A 23,319-nucleotide genomic window follows, 5' to 3' on the forward strand; every position below is an offset into this window, starting at 1 on the left:
CTGGTAGGACATGTAACATGCTGTCTGTATTTTGGCAGTTCACGGGAGAGATTTGCTTTGTTAAAATCCCCAAGAATGATTAAAAGAGAGTCTGGGTACCTTTGTTCCATTTCAGCTATATGTTCAGCCAGCTGTTGTATCGCCGCGCTCACACACGCGTCTGGAGGAATGTAAACATTCGCGAGAATGAATGAGGAAAACTCCCGCGGCGAGTAGAAAGGTTTACAGTTTATGAAATGTGCCTCTAAATTAGGAGAGCACATCTTCTTCAGTGTTGTTACATCTGAACACCAACTTTCGTTAATGTAGAAACACAATCCACCACCTCTCGTTTTCCCCGTTAGTTCCGCGATGCGATCCGCTCGGAACAGCTGAAAGCCCGGCAGATGTAGTGCGTTGTCCGGTATGGCTTCACTCAGCCAGGTTTCAGTGAAGCACAGAGCAGCGGAGTTTAAAAAATCCTTGTTAGTGCGGGTGAGGAGAAGAAGTTCGTCCATTTTGTTAGGAAGAGATCGGAGATTCGCAAGATGAATACTGGGGAGTGCAGTACGGAGGCCGCGCTCGCGGAGTTTAACCAGCGCGCCAGCGCGCTTCCCGCGTTTGCGTCTGACCGCGCGTTTGAACAACACCGCTGCCCCTCCGACGAGAATGTCCAGTAAAACGTCTGAGTAATCAAAATCTGTAAAAAAGTTGTCTGGTGTGTGTTTCCTAATGTCCAGTAGTTCGTCTTTGGTGAAACTGATAGGAAAAGAATGACTAAACGCAGAACAAACCAACAAAAACAACACAATAACTGGAGAGCTCCACACCGAGGCAGCCATCCGCGGCGCCATCTTGGATATCTGATGGCGCCGATAATGGTTCAAATAGTCTTCCGCTAGCGGCTAGAGGCTTGTCTGTACTAATCAAAGCCTTAATAAACATTACATTGAAATCGGTAATAACGTTTTCAATTTGAAAAGAAATAGTCTGGATTGAATTGACAGATGGGGAAAAACTCGCCTCTAATAAAAAAAAGAAAAAAAAAAGCTTTAATCTCGGGAAAAATACAATCCTTTTTTTTACCTTTTGGCTTCCCGTACATAACGTACTCGGTTACTAACGTAACCTCGGTTCTCTCTAGAGAGGAAACGAGTACTGCGTAAATCTTACGCTAGGGGAAATCTCTTTTCCGCGAGATACTGAAGCCAAAAAATTATCCTTAATTTTGAAATAATGTAAAACGCGTTGCGGCAGCATGCAGACATAGGCGAGACAGCTCGCGCGCCTATTGGCTGCCCTGCGGCAACTGCAGCAGCCTATCGATAAGGCCCTATCGTGACGTCATCACCAATGGGGGCGCTTCGCGCCCAATACGTCACGTCCCGCCGAAACGGGCGTGGCCTGGGGCTATAAATATAGCATCGAAAGGCTAGCTTACCGGTTTTTCATCGCCGGAGCGAACCGGAGCGTGCGCAGGCACGGCAAGATACGCAGTACTCGTTTCCTCTCTAGAGAGAACCGAGGTTACGTTAGTAACCGAGTACGTTCTCTTACGAGAGGTACTCTCGTACTGCGTAAATCTTACGCTAGGGGAAACAGTGTAAAACGCCGTGCATGCTATGATCCAGCACCAAAGTCCCAAGGGCAAGTGCCCGGGCTCATGTAGTACATGATCATAAGTGACTCACAGAGAGCCCAGGAAGAGTGGCTAGAATAGCATCATTCCTATAATGCAGCATCCTATAAGAAACAGTTATAGTGATGGTATTTTATTCAGTCAGGGCGACCCCGGCCTGGACTGATGAACATAGTGGGTCTTACACACTGCCCATAGAGCTGCGCGATCTAAACGAGCATTGCTCGAGTCATTTCGGTATTCTGGGCCAGACGCACTTGGGGCAGACAGTACGATTTTTAGACTGAAAGCAGCTTAGCTTGCAGAGCGGGAACCTCTAGGTTATAAAACCTTATAAATGTAGACGGGGAGGCCCAGCCTGCCGCCATACAGATATCTTGCAAGGCAATCCCACTAGACCAAGCCCACGACGAGGCCACGCCTCTCGTGGAGTGCGCTCTGACACCTAATGGGCACTGCAAGCCCTTAGAGGTGTAAGCCAGCGCTATAGCATCGACTATCCATCTAGATAGACTCTGTTTCGACACGGCGAGTCCCTTAGAACGTCCGTAGAGTGAAACAAAGAGCTGCTCCGTCTGTCTGAAAACAGATGTGCGGGACACATAAGCCCTTAACGCCCTGACTGGGCAAAGGAAGCTGGCGTCCTTCTCCTCATTAGAGACCGGCAGGGCAGACAGGGAAATTACCTGGGCCCTGAACGGTGTGTTGAGGGATTTAGGGACGTACCCGTGCCTTGGTTTGAGTATGACTTTCGAGTCATTTGGCCCAAACTCCATACACGTCGCGCTCACTGAGAGCGCTTGTAAGTCCCCTATGCGCTTCACTGAAGCGAGAGCCAGAAGAAACACCGTTTTGAAAGACAAGTGTTTGATATCTATCGACTGGATTGGCTCAAATGGGGCACCCTTCATGGCCTCCAAGACCGTAGAAAGGTCCCATATGGGGACTGAGGGAGGTCTGGGAGGATTTAACCTCTTAGCTCCTCTAAGGAACCGAATGACCAGATCGTTCCTTCCCAGTGACTGACCAAGCGTTGGTTTGGAAAACGCTGCTATAGCCGCCACATAGACTTTGAGCGTGGATGGGGCTCTGCCTTCATCCAGTAGCTCTTGTAGGAAGGAGAGAACCTCCGTCACTCCACAGTCCAGGGGTGAAAAGCCGCGTGCTGTGCACCAGCTGAAGAACACTGACCATTTTGAGGAATAGAGCCGTCTCGTAGAGGGAGCTCTAGCCTGCATGATCGTGTTTAACACTCCCTCTGGGATATCAGAGGGTACCCGTTGATGGCCCACGCATGTAGGGACCAAAGCTCCGGGCGAGGATGCCAGATCGAGCCCCTGGCTTGAGAGAGGAGGTCCCTCCTCACTGGTATTGGCCATGGGGCAGTGCTCGTCAGCTGCATAAGAACTGGGAACCAAGCCTGGTTCTTCCAGAACGGAGCAACCAGTAACACTGAGCATCTGCTTTCCCTGATCCGCTCTAATACCTGAGGTAGGAGCGTGATGGGGGGAAAAGCATAGAGCGGGCAGCGGGGCCAGACGTGGGCCAGCGCATCCCTGCTCTTGGAGAAAAATTCCGGGCAGTGAGCGTTTTCTTGAGACGCAAACAGGTCTATCTTTGCTCTGCCGAATGTCTGCCACAGCAGTTGGACTGTCTGCGGATGCAGTGACCATTCTCCTGCTGGAACATTGTTCCTGGACAGTCTGTCTGGTCCCACATTCAGGTGGCCGGGCACATGCGCTGCCCTGAGCGAGCGCAAATTGTGCTGAGCCCATACCAGGAGGCGTTTCGCTAACCTGTACAGGTTTCGGGATGTGATGCCTCCCTGGCGATTTATGTAGGCTACCACTGACATGTTGTCCGAGCGGACCAAGACGTGGTGTCCTGCTATTTGGGGACGAAAGCGCCTCAGCGCGTTGTCGACTGCCATCATTTCCAGGCAGTTTATGTGCAGAAGCTTTTCCCGTTCTGACCACTGGCCGAAAAACGGTCTGCCCTCGAGCAGTGCTCCCCATCCCGAGGTGGAGGCGTCCGTGGACACCACCTTCACACTCGAGGAAGTCCCCAGGCTTACACCTGACTGGTACCAGTCGGTCGCTCTCCAGGGTATCAGTGCTGAGACGCATTTTTGATCGACCTTGAGGCGAAAGAGACCTGAAGTCCACGCTCGACGCGGTACTCGCGCTTGTAGCCAGAACTGCAGTGGGCGCATGCGAAGCAGACCCAGCTGGAGAACTGCGGATGCTGCTGCCATGAGACCGAGCATCCTTTGAAACCTCTTTAGCGGGACTATAGTGCCGCGGCGGAAGGTTTCTGTCATGCGCTGAATAGTCAATCTGCGCTGTAGCGATATTTGAGCTGTCATTGACAGCGAGTCCAGTTCTGTGCCCAGAAAGGATATTCTCTGACTGGGAGACAGTGAACTTTTCGCCCAGTTGACTTTGAGACCCAGATTCTCGAGATGTTCGAGTAAAATGGTTCTGTGTTCTATGAGCTCCTTATGTGACTGAGCAAGAACCAGCCAATCGTCCAAGTAGTTCAAAACTCGCATTCCCCGAAGTTTCAGGGGAGCGAGGGCTGCGTCCATGCACTTCGTGAATGTACGGGGTGCTAGGGACAGGCCAAACGGTAGGACTGTGTATTGATAAGCCTGGCCCTCGAAGGCGAATCTCAAAAATCGCCTGTGACGTGACGCTATTTGTATTTGGAAATACGCGTCTTTCAGATCTATTGACACAAACCAGTCCCCGTGGCGAATTTGCGTGAGGATTTTCTTGGTTGTGAGCATTCTGAACCGGCGTTTTGAAAGCGCTTCGTTCAGTTGTCTTAGATCTAGAATGGGTCTGAGACCCCCGTCTTTTTTCGGAACCAGAAAATATCTGCTGTATAGCCCCCCTTCGCTCTGAGCTTGAGATAAAGGCTCTATTGCCCCTTTGCTCAACAGTTTCGCAATTTCGGTACGAAGTACACTTGCTACTTCCTTTTCTACCGTGGTTTCGACTCGCACCGCACAACGGCGGGGACGTCGAGCGAACTGTAGCGAATAGCCTCTTTCTATAATGTTCAGCACCCATTCTGATACACCGGGAAGCTTTGCCCACGCATGACGGTTCGCCCGCGCTCGGCTCTCTCACGGCAGGTAGCTGAGAGACGGCGAGCGTGGGGGAAACCGAGGGATTCGTCATGTCTGTGAGTGAATGTGGGCGCAGGACAGCGGGCACATTTGCACTGAAAACACCATCGACCTGAGTCGGCTGTATGTGTGTTGGTTTCGTTTTTACAGAAACCGAGAGACATGCAGCGTGTAGTGTTTGTGGGCACTGGGACGTGGGCACGCTCACTACATTCTGTGCGCAATCGACATGAGTCGATTTTATGTGCGCGAGCCCTGTGGGGCGGGCTGTGTCTGTGTGTAGGAATGGGCACTGGGCAGTGGGCATTTTTACTACACTCATAACACCGTCGGCCGTGGCCGGAATACCAGAAAATACGCTCTTTACAGGATTTATCTGGGTCGCCGTGAAAACGGCGTTTGTGTACAGGCAAGCGGGTAATGTAACCGACTTGTTTACTGTAGAGTACACTGGAACAGTCGCATGTAATGGAACTGGACGAGCGAGAAGTTTTGGTGGAAACCCGGCCGCAGCGGGGCTTGAACACCGTCGTTTTCCTAAGCTGGCTAGGAAGACTTTGAGGCCTCGGGCTTCATCTCAATCTTCGGCCGAGTCCCACGCTGTGGGGGGCGGCGGCCGGCAGAGCGAGAGCGTGGTCTCTGGTCCCGGGCCTGTCGACGCTGTGAAGCGGCGGCGGGGGGCGGCGGCTGCGAGCTGCGAGCAGACGGCTGTTTAGAGCGGCCTGATGCGGAGCTAGAGCGCTTTGGCAAGAAGTGCTTCATGGCCTGCGACGTCTTTTGTACCTCAGCGAATCTGTCCGCGAAATCTTTGACGGACGATCCAAAGAGGCCAGTAGCAGAAACGGGGGCGTCGAGGAACACAGAGCGCTCCGAGTCCGGCATTTCTGAAAGCGTCAGCCAGAGGTGTCTCTCAGCAACGGTGAGAGAAGCCATGTTCCGCCCTATGGCCTGTGCAGCGGATTTTGTAGCGCGGAGTGCGAGGTCCGTAGCGCTCCTTAAATCCGCCACGTTGACTGCTTCCGTGCCTTCCTCGTCCAGCTTTCGGAGAAGGTTAGCTTGGAAGATCTGGAGAGTGGCCATAGTGTGTAGCGCTGATGCAGCCTGCCCAGCGGCGGTGTAAGCGCGACTGTGCAGGGTAGAAGTAGCGCGGCAGGCTTTTGAAGGTAGCGCCGTCTTAGTCCGCCGTCCAGCAGAGGGCGGGCAAAGATGGGCTGCTACTGCCTCCTCCACTAGAGGGAGAGCGAGGTATCCTCTGTCTTTGGCACCGTCCACCACGGAGAATGCCGCTGAAGCAGAGGAGCGCAGCCTGGCTGACAAAGGGGCGCTCCAAGACTTTGCCAGTTCTTCATGAAGCTCAGGAAGAAACGGGGCGGGTCTTGAGGGCGTGGAAACGCGGTCCCCTTGCAAGAAACAACCGTCCAGACGGTTGCGTGTAGGCTCGGCGGGCGCGGACCACTCGAGGCCGAGGCTCTCTGTGGCCTGTGTGAGCAGACGCATCAGCTCAGCTTCAATACTGGCCCGTTTTCCTGACGACTCGCGGGCAGAAGAAGGGGCGAGGTCCACAGAGCTCGCCCAATCCTCGCTGTCCGAAGCCAGGATAGAGCAGTTGTCCTCCTCGAAAACTGCCGCTTCTTCCTTGTCATCTCCGGCAGAAGCGGCGGCCAGCGGCGGCCACTGTCCGGGAGTGAGAGACTCGAGAGAAGCAGACGGCGAAGCTGGCAGGCGCACCGGCGAGCTTTTCTCGGTAGGAGGCTCAGGGATCCGCTGAGCACGGCGCTTTTTACGGCGCGGCGTCGCAGCGGGAAGTGCAGGCTCGTGGAAAGTTGCCATGCGAGTCCTCAGAGTCGCCATAGGCATAAGCTCGCAGTGAGGGCATCCGCCGTCGGCGAGCGCTAGAGCTGCATGTCCTTCACCCAGGCAGGAAACGCAGATGACATGGCGGTCCCCGTCGCTGAGTGGGGCTCGGCACGAGCCACAGGATGGACGAGACATCTTGAAAAAGACGCTCTGCTCTTTTAGAGAAGGAGTGTGAGTCGCGGCGGCGAACACACACTAGCAATGAAAGGATATGACGCCGGATAGCGTAGCAGGAACGGTGGTTGAAGGCGGCGCGGCCAGCGACTCCAGGTACCGAACTCGTCCCGCTGAAATGCTTTTTCCACGGCGCGGCTTCTTCTCTCTGGATCCAGCGATGCGTGAGCTCCGCTGAAGAGATGAAAAAATCGGTAAGCTAGCCTTTCGATGCTATATTTATAGCCCCAGGCCACGCCCGTTTCGGCGGGACGTGACGTATTGGGCGCGAAGCGCCCCCATTGGTGATGACGTCACGATAGGGCCTTATCGATAGGCTGCTGCAGTTGCCGCAGGGCAGCCAATAGGCGCGCGAGCTGTCTCGCCTATGTCTGCATGCTGCCGCAACGCGTTTTACATTATTTCAAAATTAAGGATAATTTTTTGGCTTCAGTATCTCGCGGAAAAGAGATTTCCCCTAGCGTAAGATTTACGCAGTACGAGAGTACCTCTCGTAAGAGAACTCGGCAATTACGCATGATTTGTAGTATGATTGCGTAAAGGGAACAGGAATTCTGGTAGGGAACAGAATCGACTCCGCTTCATAAAAACATAGATGATTGTCACTTGTTTTTTTCTTTAACTCTGATCAGAGGGCTGTTCCATAAAACAAGATTAGAATACAAGCCAGGTTTATTTTGGTTAGTCAGACTTATTGTCGGTGGATTCTGTTTCATAAAGCAAACTTAAAATAGTTCAAACTCAGTTACCCTGGCAACTTATGCTGGGAAACTAGCCTGGTCCAGGGCAGGCTAACTGTCAGGCTAAGCCTCAGCTGTTACACAGATCCTCTAACACTGACCAACAAGAACACAAAATATAGTTTTTATAGATATAGATATAGATATATAGATAGATAAATACAATATATATACTACAGGTTTTCTTTTTTTTACTGGTTTTGTTTGGCAGCTGTAGTACATGTTTATGATTATTAGAAGAACATTAGAACACAATCTAAAAAAAAAAAAGCTTTTTAAAGCAGAAGTTAAAATCACAAAATTAAAAATAAATAATTACAAAAGCACAGTATAAATTTTAACTGGTAAGATGAATCTGAGCTTAGTAATTGACAGTATATTAACCTACATTTGATTTACCCCATTACAATAGTCCCTTTAGAGTTATTGCTATCATAAAAATACACTTGTAGGTTTACAATTCTAAATAAGGGACATATAATGTCCAACTAACAAATATTTTAGCATATATATATATATATATATATATATATATATATATATATATATATTATGTACTTTATATGTCTTTCAATTCAAACACATTTAACACAATTATACAAATGGACAGTTCCTTTAAAGACATCATATTTTCCCCCAATAAATATTCCTTATTTTTCCTTCTACTTTTTTTATTTTGTGATAATACCCACCAAAACATACATATGATTTAAGGGGGAAAAGACAAAAAACAATAAATAAATATTAATAAAAATGTAACATTCACATATTTACATCAAACTCTTATAATGACACATAATTCCTAATAGTTATTCAAGTAATATTATTTAAATATCAAATAAGTAAATAAATAAAATAACAAATAACTAGAAATAAAAGGGAGGGTTATATACATTTTTTTTTAATGTAGGCTAATATATATTCCTTTATTTTATGGAATATTCTTTGATTTTAGAGTTGCAGATATCTTTTCAAAATGTATACATTTGCTCTTAATTTCATGTTATCCTCTCCATAGTGTACTTTAGAAACTAAATCTAACCACTCATTTAAAACTGGGGATTCTTGCTTTCTCCAAAAAATTATTGCATTAAAAGCTGTAATTCTCAGCATTCTAAATAAGTATAAGTCATCTTTATTAAGTAGCATAGGTCCTATACCCAAAACTATATTTTGTATGTTTATATATAGTTTCTTAAAAAAAATCTTCCCTGAATTAGGCTACTTCTGTTCAAATTTTTTTTTATTAGAAGTATAAAATATATGAGTGTAATGAGCTAGAAGTTCACTGCAACTTATCCAACATCCTAAAGATAAATTATTATAATTAGAAGATATTTCTGGTGTTATAACATATCGCATATTAATTTGCCAAGCAAAATGTATATTTTAGTCAGAATTATTGCGCTCCTATTTGGCGCGCATGCGCGCAGCAGCGCTCGTTCAATATGAAGATTAGCAGTAAAATTGATACATTTGCACGACTTTCTAACATTTACAGATGGAGAATATAACTGTAAAATGTAAGTTTTGCACTGAGGAAAAAAAAATAATACATGTCACAAACGCATAAAACAGCACAAAATATACGCTGTTTGATGGTGGATCGATTTGATCCACGATCGACCTCTAGGGCTGCTTCAGAAACGCGTGCACACGCAATTATCTAGACTAGTAGACTAGATAAACCTGGATCAAATTAGTGAGATTGCTGAACTTGAATTACCTTTTATGGAACCACTTTAGCCCCAACTTATTTGTTAGGCTCATTCAAGTCCGGTTTTGGAGTTTAATCCTCGCTTTTCTAAGCGTCTTTTATGGAACAACCCTCTGTTCAAACAGCACGGGACACACACAGCGCATTGTAAACACACCAGCGAAAGCGCTATGCAGAGAGAGAGAGAGAGAGAGAGAAAGGCCTTGGACCCGGAAAGAGTGTTCTCGGAGAGTGGTTACGTCACGATTAAGCCGAATAGTTCCAGAGGTTGCTAAGCAACGTGCCAGCCAACAACAAACAGACAGCCAACAACAAACAGACAGCATCGTCTTAACGTTACTGAAACACAGTTTACATTATTTACACAGTTGAACGTTATAGTGATACAAACAATAGGAAACACATTGAACACACATTCAATTACACTGAACGATCGATCGTCGATATGTTACCTGAGAGAAGCGGCCGCTGCAGCGTGACAGACGCGGCTATGGCTATGAACACGACAGGTAACGTAACATTAATACAAATCAAAAGACAAGTTACCATTTAATGATACAGGCTTTATTACAGACGTTACATAATCTTATCTTATCCCTCTGATGGTCTTTGTTTGTGTTGACACTCGTTGAAATTAGGACATTGTCGGTCAGTGTTTCTGTGAAAACAAGCAGCATTTATCGGGGTTAAGGCCTTTAAGCACAAAAACATCAAAAGTTCTAAAGTTTTATTTAGCAAGCATGTAACCACTGGCATCATAGATGGAAAAGACCATGTTATAGCGTGATTTACCATGATATACCACATTCTAACATGATTTACATTTATGCATTTGGCAGACGCTTTTATCCAAAGCGACTTACAATGCATTATCCTATACATTTATACATATGTATGTGCAATCCCCTGGGATCGAACCCACAACCTTGCGTTGTTAATGCAATGCTCTTACCACTGAGCTACAGGAAAGCCTTTATCATGGTTTACCATAATTGACCCTGTTCTAGATAGCATGATTTACCATGATATACCACATTCTAGCATGATTTACCATGGTATACTACATTCTAGCATGATTTACCATGATATAGCCTACCACATTCTAGCATGATTTACCATAGTTTGTCATGATTTACCATGATTTACCATGTTTCTAGCGTGATTTACCATGATATACCACATTCTAACATGATTTACCATAGTTTGTCATGATTTATCATGATTTACCCTGTTCTAGCATGATTTACCCTGATATACCACATTCTAGCATGATTTACCATAGTTTGACTTTGTCATGATTTACCCTGTTCTAGCGTGATTTACACAAACATACACAAACAAATACTAATATGTTTTCAATGTTTTTGGGATATGTTATTGTAAAATTTGTACCAACCAATAGTAAAAGCAGTAGCCTATACCAACTATTGCACCATGCTGTCACTAAACTCAATAAAATAGTGTTTAGTTTGGCTACCAAATGTTCTGACAATCACAAACATGAACTTAAATGCAAAACCTGCTAATTATTAGCTGTGTCAATGTCAGCCTGTGTCCTGATTTTATGTGTAATCCTCACACTGGTTGGTTCCTCGCCTGATCTACACAGGTGTGTTTGGTCATAAGCAGTTCAGTCTCTCATGCTGTTGTGTGTTTTCTAGGAGCCTTTGACTCTCTTTATAAAGTGGGAAAGAAACTGGCATCGAAACCCCATGGCACTGTCCATGAAGGAATCCGGAAATCTGATGGCACTCAAGTATGTTGCTCTTTCTGGATACAGCAAACTCTTTGCCTCTTGTTTCCTTCTGTCTCTCGAGTCCTGACATAAACATCAGTGTTTTCAGTTTTGACCAAAACATGTTTTAAAAAAGATTGTAGATAATCATGTAAACAACAAAGATGAGTCAGTTCACTTACGTTTGCAAATATTTTCTTTCTTTTTTAGGTGATCATCAAATATGTGAAGGAGCGGCAGTTTGATTTCGACGTAAGTTGACACGATTTTATTCTTTATGAAAATTACTATTAAGAATTATTTCAAAGCCTTGAAGCATCAGTTGTAAAGTACATGTAAAGTTCATTGTTTTCTAACCCACTCTTTAGTCAGGAGGTTTGAGGTTAGGAGTCAACTAACCTTTTGTCAATCTCTTCTTTCAGGTTGGGGAATCCAAACCTTATTGTCGAGAGGCAACTATAATGCGGATGGTGGAACATAGCGACCATGTCGTGAAGTTACATGATTGGTTTGGCATGGAAGATCACGACATCCTAATCATGGAACATCCAGGTGTCAGCGTAACCTTGTGTGATTTCATCAAAGAAAACAGAGGTCGTCTGACTGAAGCAGAAGCAAAAGACATCATGCAGAATCTCATCGCTGCGTTTCAGCACTGCAGGGAACAGGGTGTTTGTTACGAACACATCAGCCTGAGAAAAGTACTCATCGACCCATTCACCAGGGAGATCAAGTTAGCCGGCTTTTACAGAGCACTGGCCATCAGAGAACCAAGTGAGCTTGCTTTTTGAGCACAAGTCACTGATTTATTATGCACAGGATATGGAAATAAGGTTTTTTTACTGAAAACTGAAAACTTACTCCTTACAATAGGCGATTTTGAGTCAAAAGCAGAGAGGAGAGTTCACGCTTTAATGCGAACAAATGAAGTCTTATACAGAGCGCTGAAGGGAATGGTCGAAGGAAAACGTCTTCTGAAACTTTGGCTTCGTAGGGAAAGATCACAGTTGTCCAAAGGTGAGACCAAAAACAAGAACGAAATGGAAATAGCATTGCTTGAAAACATGTAAAGCTCTTACACAAGTGACAGTAAAATTATCTTGATGACAAATAAGCAAAGTGTAAAACACAGTGGATTGATAGTGAATGTTTAGCCATTAATTAATGAATAAATGTTACTTTATTTATTTATTTTCTCACATTAAAGCCCATGAATAAATGTTCATGGGCATCAAGAGAATGCCATAGTAACAGCAACATTACCTCACATAAACTACATATCTCAAAATCAAGCAGGACTAATCATCTCTCTTCTGAAAACTTTTACAGAATGCCTGGATCTACTTCAGAACCTTCGTGACAGAGAGTCAAGGATCTACTTAATGAACATTCTAGATCATGACTGGTTTAAAGAAACACCAGAGCCAGAAGCGATCGAGTCCGACCCAACAGAAGGTGAGTCTCTAGTTATTACCTCTCTGATTCATGTCCGCTTCAGCCTGATGTTTCTGATGTTAGGCAACATGCAGAGAGTAAACATCATGCAACTTTCCCCGAAGGATTGGATCGCAGCAGCAGGGCCGTGTAAATAACAGTGGGACACGTGGGGGTGTGCGATATCACAATATTCGATCGTGGACGATTAAAATGTCTCCACGATCTGCTTTTGAAGAAATGTCGTAGTATCGTGTTACAGCGCACATTCAATCAGCTGCAGTTCTGTTATATTCACATCACATGCTGTATATACACTAACGGGACACTCCCATTCACAAAAGTTGCCAGTTATCATGTCAAACAGCGCCTGGATACTGGACTAAGATATCTTTCTAGTCTTATCGTGCTAATACTGTCAAATACACACAAGCTTCACAAAACTTCGTGTGCACGGTTTTATAAATCCGAATATTTCTGTGCGTACGCACGTCCTATGTTTCATCCGTACGCCATTTCTGACGCAAATCCTACGCAAAGTTTTATAAATGAGGCCCCTGGTCTTTACACTGGCTCCCAGTTAGATTTAGGATTGATTTTAATTGATTTCTTCTATGTAAAGCACTTTGAATTGCCATTGTGTATGAAATGTGCTATATAAATAAACTTGCCTTGCCTAGTCCTCTAAAGAGACTTTAGATTTAGACTTCTAAATCTAATCACATTAAAGTAACATATATACACACGCACAGCATATATCTGATAAACGGAAGCTCTGAGTGAGGCGCGAGGCGAGCTCATTATCATAAGAACCAATCACAACCGTTCAACGGCTCTGGAACCAATCAGGACTAGTCACGTGTGTTATGCTGTTGTTTGAATTTAAATAAGTACAAACTTTTTTAAACATCTTTGGAAAATGTATCTACGATGCATTTCAAATATTATGATGTTAAAATCCTTGTGGGAATTTCAGTAGTACAAGCGTATCATGTAATGGACAACAGTCTTTAAGTAGCCTTTACAAGTAGCCTGCAAACAAGTAAAAGTGAACAACATTAATTTTAGGTTTGCTTATTGCAATGCTTAATAATAGTTGACAAATGTTTCTAATACATTATATAAATGATGAATACATAAATATTTTAAATATTTTGCAGTAGGCCAATAAGGTACATATATTTGTAAATAAGGTACATATATTTTAAACACACTAAAAGCTAATAATTTTGCTACGTTCATAGTTCATACACAAATTACTCATAAAATGTACTTTAAGTAAGAGCAACAGAAGTATGTTTTCTTTAAATACACTAAAACTTCACTGAAAGTATGCTTGTTTTTAGCATATTTCTTAAAAGCGTGACTAAGCGTATATTTATTACCAATGTACTTCTAGTGCACTTGTTAGAAATATGTTAAAAGTATGCTTGTGTTTAGCATACCAGACCTCCCATAAGGACCAGAAAAATGACCTTGGGGGTCTTTCAAGCACAAGCGCTTTGCGAATCCTGCATTGAACTCCGAGATTTGAGAAGCAGTCGTCAGTGAAATAAAGGGAACACAGCAAAAGTTTAGGATTATACTGCTGTGATACCATGGTAAAGATGAACTTTAACCTCTGATTCTTCACATGCTCGTCCTTGGGCGGTGAAAAGAAACTGGCTTTACCTTCACATTGTAGAGCACAGCGCCGTCTTCTCCACATGATGCTGTCCAGTGTCCACTTCAAGTTTTCCCTGCGCGCGCAATAAGTGGACGGCTAATATGCTAATGTCTCGTCTTGACGTCACAACGAAACCGCTTAGGATTCGTTTTTAAAAACGATTAATTTAACTGAATCAGAGTCGACTCTTACTTTTGAAAGACGTGATTTTCTTTCTTGAGAGAAATTAACATGTATCTACTGTACCTAATACAGATCCAATCTGAATCTAGATTGGAATAAAACCACAAGAATTTAATTGAAATTGTAAAATTTGTATCAAACAATAGTAAAAGCAGTAGCCTATACCAACTATTGCATCATGCTGTCACCAAACTCAATAAAATAGTGTTTAGTTTGGCTACCAAATGTTCTGACAATCATTGAATTTTTCTTCAGGCAACATGCAGTTTGAAGGAATGGATAGCAGCAGTGCTCAACCATCAACCAGCGCTGATGCGTTATCACAGGAGTCTCCTCAAACACCTGAAGAAGAGCCGACTCCAGCCACAGATGCGCTTGAGCCAATGGTGGATTACGCTCAACTATGGACCAGCGCTGATGCGTTATCTGAGCTCGACCCGACAGGTAACTGTCTGAGGACATTAATACTAACCCTAACTCACATGTATGCAGAAATAACAGTGGGACACGATTACTGGGGGACTTCTCACTGAACTCAAACTTGGTAACAGTGTGAATGAGAACATAAGAATGCAGATTTGTCATTGTAACTGAAATTAGGACATTGTCGGTCAGTGTTTCTGTGAAAAATACAACTAACAATAATACTGATAAGATAATAATACTACGATGAATTCTGCTACTAATAAGAATATAAACTGCACTAAGGATTGATGAACTGCCGGGTTCATGAATATTAATCACTGCATTCGCTAAACTTAACATGCTGTCACTAGTCCTCGCCTGATCTACACAGGTGTGTTTAGTCATAAGCAGTTCAGTCTCTCATGCTGTTGTGTGTTTTCCAGGATCCGTGAAATATCATTATGAAGTGGGAAAGGAACTGCCATCGGTACCCCATGCCATTGTCTATGAAGGAATTCGAAAATCTGATGGCACTCAAGTATGTTGCTCTTTCTGGATACTGCAAACTTTTTGCCTCTTGTTTCCTTCTGTCTTTTTTATTCAAAACATGTTTTAAAAAGGATTGTAGATAATCATGTAAACAACAAAGATGAGTCAGTTCACTTACGTTTGCAAATATTTTCTTTATTTTTTAGGTGATCATCAAATTGGTTGACAAGTCCCAAATGAATTTCCGGGTAAGTTGACACGATTTTGTTCTTCATGAAAATTACTATTAAGAATTATTTATAAAAATTTTATTCGGTAATTGATAATTCTGTATGTAGACAGCATAAGATGTGAAATAGACAATCAAAGAAGCATCAGTTGTAAAGTACATGTAAAGTTCATTGTTTTCTTATTGAATTTCGCTCACTCTTTAGTCAGAAGGTTTGAGGTTAGGAGTCAACTAACCTTTTGTCAATCTCTTCTTTCAGATTATGGATTACGACCCTTTGTGTCGAGAGGCAATTATAACGTGGATGGTGGAACATAGCGACCATGTCGTAAAGTTACATGATTGGTTTGGCGTAGAAGATCACGACATCTTAATTATGGAACATCCAGGTGTCAGCGTAACCTTGTGTGATTTCATCAAAGAAAACAGAGGTCGTCTGACTGAAGCAGAAGCAAAAGACATCATGCAGAATCTCATCGCTGCGTTACGGCACTGCAGTGAAAAGGATATTTATTATAAATACATCAGCCTGAGTAAAGTACTCATCAACCCAGACACCAGGCAGATCAAGTTAACCGGCTTTAACAGAGCGCTGTCCATCAACGAAACAGGTGAGCTTGCTTTTTGAGCACAAGTCACTGATTTATTATGCACAGGATATGGAAATAAAGTTTTTTTTACTGAAAACTGAAAACTTACTGCTTACAGGAATAGGCGATAGTAAATCAATAGCAGAGAGGAGAATTCACGCTTTAATGGCAACAAACAATGGCTTATACAGAGCTCTGAAAGAGATGGTCGGAGGAAAAGGTCTTGTGAAACTTCTTCGTGGCAATACACCGCTGGTCAAAGGTGAGACCAAAAACAAGAACGAAATGGAAATAGCATTGCTTGAAAACATGTACTAAAGCTCTTACACAAGTGACAGTAAAATTACCTTGATGACAAATAAGCAAAGTGTAAAACACAGCGGATTGACAATGAATGTTTAGCCATTAATAAATGTTCATGGGCATCAAGAGAATGCCATAGTAACAGCAACATTATCTCACATAAACTACATTTCTCAAAATTAAACAGGACAATTCAGCTTTCATCTACTTGATCTACTTCGGAACCTTCGTGACAGAGAGTCAGGGATCACCTTACAGAACATTTTAGATCATGACTGGTTTAAAGAAACACCAGAGCCAGAAGCGATCAAGTCCGAGCCGACAGAAGGTAAGTCTCTAGTTATTACCTCTCTGATTCATGTCCGCTTCAGCCTGATGTTTCTGATGTTAGGCAACATGCAGAGAGTAAACATCATACAACTTTCCCCGAAGGCATGGATCACAGCAGCTCAACAGATGATTCGTTCACAATAATTCCTTCGTGAATAATTCATTACACAGAGCTTTATTATATTAAATATTAATCAAAAATGATTCACACCTTCACAAAATCCAAACATTCAGTGTAAGTGTAAAAAAATGACATAACATTATTTATAATAAGTTTATTTGATTCACAGCTTATATAGTGTTTTGACCTCGACAACCCAACTGCATTTTACCGCAAACTTGCAACTAGTTAACCTTCTAAAGGCGGCGCAATCGCTTGTTTGCTAAGGGGCCAAAATTCTTGTTTTTCCTGGATCAAATCTGGTCTTTGGTGGCGGCCGACGGACTCTCGTCCTTTCTTGCCCTCTTGTTTTTTTCTTTTTTTTTAGCTGTGATTTTACTACTGGATTTCATAGTTTTTGTAAGATAAAATCCTTCTTTGCTAGACCTAATAATTATTTTGGTATATCATCATATCAGTTTCAAAAATAGAATAAAAAAGTAAAGCATTAACATTTTATTTTAACTAATAGTCTAATTTTCTACCATATACAATTAGCAGTTAGCTAACAACAGTGTTGAGTTCAGTGTTGGACAGATCAGTTATTTTAACCATTCATTAAATGGTGAATCAGTTCAGTAGAATCATTAGTTGGCGAATCGGACGTGTCATTAGCGGAAGTGTACTCGTTGTGTGATTATCCCGGCAGTTTAGGACATCGCACAAGATTTGTGTCAACACAGAAAACATTGAATCACTGGATAGGTTTAGTTTTGTTTATTGAATGTGTTTTTTATGTCAGCTGAATGTGCGGAACGCTTTGTGCTTGTGTTTAGCTACCAGACCTCCCATAAGCACTAGCGGCGCCAGGACTTTGATTGTAGGTGGGCCTCCAGAAAACTGGATGGGCCAGTTAAAATAAGCCCAAAAAACGGGTTCCCCTTCATTTCCGTTTCAGTGCTTTTCTGCGCACTGAGGACAGCGACTCAGTAGCCTACCTGAACTGATACGGAGTTAAACATCACTAAAAAAAAAAACAGCTTAGAAAAAAAAAATGTTGTTGCTTTTTTTAATACAATTACAATTTCATTTAATTTATTGTTTAATAATTATAGGCCTATTATTTTTAGTTTATTAACAGCAACAACACTCGGGGAGACAGTTATCCTGGAGGTAAATATCCTGATCCCTAATGGGTAATTTAGACCTTCATCATTACCTCAGGGCTGAACATAAAATTCTGCAGGAAACACTCCTAGCGAGAAACGATCAACCTCCCCGCTGTCATTTATTAGGCTAGTGAGGTATTGATCTTGGCAGCAGATGCTCTTTGTGTTGGAAGAAGGATCTGTAAAAGCTTTCACTTTAGTCCAGCATTACACCCATGAGAAAAACAAATATGGGAAACTTAATGTTCTGCAAGCGTCACGTTGATTAAAATGATAAAGTGGCGGATTTAAATATGGGTAAACTGAAACCTCTTGGTCCAGTTTCAAAAGTCTGAAGAAGCTTCCTTTTGTAGACGTATTCCAGTTTTAACAGACAGTGCCAAAGTGGTTGCGTAATTTATTGTTATAATTGATTTTAAACCGCATTAAAGTGCAGAACTTTGGCATAATATGCCAATATTGGCATATAATGTCTAGTTTGTGTCCACCATGGTACATGATGTTATAAGAAGTAAAGAAACTTCCAATCCATCTAAAGCATCATGGAACCGTTTTAAGGTCGAAGGACGAAAACTGTAATGATAATGATAACTATAAAGTTTAATAATTATCCTAAGTAAGTCCACACCACAAATATGACAGAGGAACAATATAATTGGAATCACTTTCAGAATTATGTTTTTTCTGCTAATGAATGATAAACACATTGACCCGCCAATCAGAATCTATTCTCTTTATAAAGAGCTTGATTTAAAGAGGCAGAAGACATAATGTGACTGGTGTTGAGGCTAATATAGTTTTTGTTATAGTTATCGTTCTTGGTGTAAACGGAGCATAAATCTATTAAATGTTCCAAAATGTGTGTCCTTTCAGTCTAAAGCTTGACTTATTTAATAGTTTGAGATCATTATTCTGGAATATCACTGCCGTTTCTCATCCAGTCCATCTCTCGACAGACATGGGAATGGCTGGGAAGCCATTCCGAGCCACGCACATCTGGAATAACATCATCAACGACCTTCAGACGCAGGTGGAGGTGAAGAGGAGACGCCACAATCTGAAAATCTACCATGACTGCTTTCTGGGGTCCGAGGCCGTGGACGTGGTCCTGGCTCGCATCATTCAGAGCAAAGTCTGTGGGGATGCCGAAGTGCCCCGTTCCAAAGCGGTTCGCCTCTGCCAGGCCTTCATGGAGGCCAAGGTCTTTGAAGCGGTGAACACTAAAATGTTCAGGAAAGAAAAGAGTCAAGCGAAGTTTGAGGACAGCACCTGTAGTCTATACAGGTTCTAAACAGGCCGACTCCCAGCACATCAAGCTCGGGGAACATTGAGAGCATACAGAGGAACACTTACAACCCACCCAACAAAAGGTAAGTGTCTCACAACACTGCTTTCCCAGGTCATATCACCTCTCGGCCCAGATCCGGCCCACATCTGGTACGTGCTGAATCCAGATGTGGTCCAGATCTGGGCCGACACTATGTTGCTTTCTGGGTGTGTAACTACTTCTGCATATAGTCAGAAATGTCCCAGTGAAGAAACTTGCAGACTTGTGCTTCTGTTCTGAGAATTCTGTGTTTATTTACTCACCCTCATGTTATTCCAAACCTGTATGACTTTCTTTCTTCTTCTGGGTAATATAAGATGGTCCTTTAAAGTCAATTCTTAAATTCTACATTCTTAAAAATAATATCAGAAGAAAGAAAGTCGAACAGGTTTGGAACGATACGAGGGTGAGAAAATGATGACAACATTTTCACTTCGAAGTCAATCGAATTTATCCCAGACAGCAACATAGTGTCGGCCCAGATCCGGCCCGACACAAGAGTACAACGAAATTAACATTGTTGTAATTCTGATTCTAATCCATATAAACCATATATATATATATATGGTGCTGGAATGATCCCCCACCCTCATCCGGGATGCAGAATCCCTGACAACATTCAAAAGACAACTGAAAACTCATTTAAAAAATATACAGCCTATAATAATTCTTTCCTTTTCCTTTAATCCTCCCTTGTCTGGCTTATGCTACTCTGAGAAATGCCTGAACTTTGTATTTTGAGCTCTTCTTGCCTCCTCACTATGACTCGAAACATAGAAGATTACTATGCGTTAGTTTGCTAAATATGTGTACCCTATTACATATTTGTTATATTTTTACTTATATCATTTAAATAACGTTGCTATTATAATAAAAAACGCATTATATTTAATTTGAGTTCTTTTTTAACCTTAAATAATACTGCCAGCTGACAGGGCTCTCTGTATGTTTACAGCATTAGGTGAGGGTTTTTTTTTTTTTTATTTTTTTTATTTGGTACATCTTGTGTACCTAATATTTATCCAAATGAGTCAATATTCAAATCACAATAATTTAATTGAATTGAAATAATAAAAAAGCGTAGCTTACCAGAAATTGTACCATGTAAACATTGTAACATGTTATCACTAAACCTAATAAAATTCAGTTTAGTTACTAAAATGTTAGTGACAATCACAATACACTTATTGTGATGCATTTTTTTTTTTTTTTTTACATCTTTACATGTACATTATAATTTTTTTTTTTTTTTTTTACTATGTACACCCTTAGTTCTAGAGACAATTCTATATAGCAACAGCCCCCTGCTGCTCCACGTGCCACTGGATTCATGTCCATTTCAATCTGTTGTTCTGGTTTTGTTTGTAATCTCCACTCATACTGGTTCCTCACCTGATCTGCACTGGTGTGTTCAGTCTCATGCTGTATGTTAACACGTTGTTGCTGTGTGTTTTTCAGTGACCTTAAAGGGATAGTTCACTTTGAAATTAATTTTTGGTATGTTTTAGCTTACCTCAAGGGCATCCAAGATGTAGGTGTCTTTTTTTCCGCAGTAGTTTCAATTTTGATATTTTTAGGTCAAACCGTTCTTGTCTGTCAGTCATATAATGCAGGTCTATGGTCACTGTCTCAAAACACAAGCACAGAGTCCAAATTAAAACAATTCCCCGTCGTCCAAATTAAACAATTCCCCATCGTAAGTACACATTGATGGCCTAAGACACGAAACGAGCGGTTTGTGTGAGAAAACGAACAGTATTTATATCGTTTTTACCTCTTATACGCAGACATGTCCGAGTGATCTGATCTGACGTGTACGCAGACTGGTGCATAGATATATACACACTAGATGTCGCCTTGTCTACGGCAGTTCATTGGAACGAATGTCTTTAAGGCGACATCTAGTGTATATATCTATGCGCCAGTCTGCGTACACGTCAGATCAGATCACTCGGACATGTCTGCGTATAAGAGGTAAAAACGATATAAATACTGTTCGTTTTCTCACACAAACCGCTCGTTTCGTGTCTTAGGCCATCAATGTGTACTTACGATGGGGAATTGTTTAATTTGGACGACAGGGAATTGTTTTAATTTGGACTCTGTGCTTGTGTTTTGAGACCGTGACCATAGACCTGCATTATATGACTGACAGACAAGAACGGTTTGACCTAAAAATATCAAAATTGAAACTACTGCGGAAAAAAAGACACCTACATCTTGGATGCCCTTGAGGTAAGCTAAAACATACCAAAAATTTATTTCAAAGTGAACTATCCTTTTAATGTTTCCTGATGCACCGGGACTGCTGCTATATCAATACTCTCGGTCTCTTGATAAAGTGGGAAAGAAACGGGGATATGATGATCGTGTCTATGAAGGGATTAGAAGATCGGACGGCCAGAAAGTATGTTGCTCTTTCTCCATAACCAAACGTTTCGTCTCTTGTTTCCTTCTGTGAACTTTGAGTCTTGCCATAAACATCAATGTTGACAGTTTTGATCAAAAAGTGTTTAAAAAATGTAAAGACTAGATGATCATGTGCTAAAAATTTTCTTTATTTTTTAGGTTGACATCAAATTTGTTGAGAGGTGCAGACTTTGGGAAAGATCGGTAAGTTGACAAGACTTTATTCTTCATGAAATTCTCTAGTAAGAATTGGTTTGTTAAATTGGGTATGTAGATAGTATGAGATATAACTGAATTACACAGCCAAAGCCTAGAAACATTGGTTCTAAAGTTCATGTAAAGTTTTTTTTTTCCCAGTAGCTGGGTTTCCATCCAAATGTGGTGCAAATCTTTTTCAAACAAAAAATGTGAATTAGATGCGTTTCCATCAGGTTGTTTGAGCGGACGAAGTGGTATTGGTAACCTAGTAACCAACGGTAAATGAAACGCCGTCAGCGAAACAGTAGTGATGCGTGTCGTTCGTCTCAATGAGCGACTGCTTTAAGAGAACGCTGAGAGCCGTAGGCTCTCCGCAGTGAAGACACAGCGAACCGCATCATGAGCTAAATCTTGGTTGCAGTGCGTCACTGCTTTGATACTGGGATTTTTTACCCAGTACTCAAGAGATTTATACTGATCAACCCAAAAACCCTGCATATAAAATATGCACACATTGCCGAAAAAGACCTTAAGAGTGAGTTGGCTTTTTGAACACAGATCACTGATGACTGGTGATGTTTTACTAAACACTGGAAATGTCTTGCTTGCAGGAATTGAAAACACAGAGGATTTGAACTGCGAATACAGCTGAGAGGAATTTCCCATGGCGGTCCCGCCAGTAGTTCCCTCATGTCCGCGAACCATGGCTGGTTTGGCCAGTTGGGAACTACAAGGATCACTGATGCTTTTTCCTCCCTGATCTTGCACAACACCATGGGCAGAATTTTCACCGGAGGAAAGGCATAGAGTCTGGCTTTCGGCCAGTGCGAAGTCAACGCGTTCCGAAGTGTATACCCGTGCTGAATTATGTCGATATATGCGCCTGCCACTGCGTTATATGCGCCGGCCACTCGACCAGTCACGGATATATGCGCCGGGCACTCGACCAGTCACGGATATATGCGCCGGCCACTCGACCAGTCACGGATATATGCGCCTACCACTGCGTTATATGCGCCGGCCACTCGACCAATCACGGATATATGCGCCGGCCACTCGACCAGTCACGGATATATGCGCCGGCCACTCGACCAGTCACGGATATATGCGCCGGCCACTCGACCACTCACTCGACCAGTCACGGATATATGCGCCGGCCACTCGACCAGTCACGGATATATGCGCCTACCACTGCGTTATATGCGCCGGCCACTCGACCAATCACGGATATATGCGCCGGCCACTCGACCAGTCACGGATATATGCGCCGGCCACTCGACCAGTCACTCGACCAGTCACGGATATATGCTCCGGCCACTCGACCAGTCACGGATATATGCGCCGGCCACTCGACCAGTCACGGATATATGCGCCGGCCACTCGACCAGTCACTCGACCAGTCACGGATATATGCTCCTGCCACTCGACCAGTCACGGATATATGCGCCGGCCACTCGACCAGTCACGGATATATGCGCCGGCCACTCGACCAGTCACAGATATATGCGCCGGC

General features: G+C 42.9%; 1 protein-coding gene across 1 annotated transcript; it reads left to right on the forward strand.

Moving 5' to 3' along the window:
• The first annotated feature begins 9,596 nt into the window (after window positions 1–9,596).
• Window positions 9,597–22,644, forward strand: LOC309474252 (uncharacterized protein). The gene is made up of 14 exons (XM_082136630.1): window positions 9,597–9,748; window positions 10,901–10,995; window positions 11,185–11,226; window positions 11,397–11,748; window positions 11,848–11,991; window positions 12,304–12,429; window positions 14,513–14,701; window positions 15,106–15,200; window positions 15,358–15,399; window positions 15,640–15,991; window positions 16,089–16,232; window positions 16,461–16,601; window positions 18,829–19,242; window positions 22,418–22,644. Exons 1-13 carry the CDS (start codon window positions 9,685–9,687, stop codon window positions 19,161–19,163), a joined length of 2,121 nt encoding a protein of 706 aa, XP_081992756.1. The 5' UTR covers window positions 9,597–9,684; the 3' UTR covers window positions 19,164–19,242; window positions 22,418–22,644.
• Window positions 22,645–23,319: the final 675 nt, after the last annotated feature.

This window comes from Leuciscus leuciscus, assembly GCF_965113295.1.
Source record: "Leuciscus leuciscus genome assembly, chromosome: 14".
Classification (NCBI taxonomy): domain Eukaryota; kingdom Metazoa; phylum Chordata; class Actinopteri; order Cypriniformes; family Leuciscidae; genus Leuciscus; species Leuciscus leuciscus.

Coding starts and splice junctions, on each gene's coding strand:
- LOC309474252 (XM_082136630.1), top strand. CDS start 9,685: ATGTTACCTGAGAGAAGCGGCCGCTGCAGCGTGACAGACGCGGCTATG. Junction 10,996..11,184: donor GGAAATCTGATGGCACTCAA/GTATGTTGCTCT, acceptor TTTCTTTTTTAG/GTGATCATCAAATATGTGAA. Junction 12,430..14,512: donor CGAGTCCGACCCAACAGAAG/GTGAGTCTCTAG, acceptor ATTTTTCTTCAG/GCAACATGCAGTTTGAAGGA.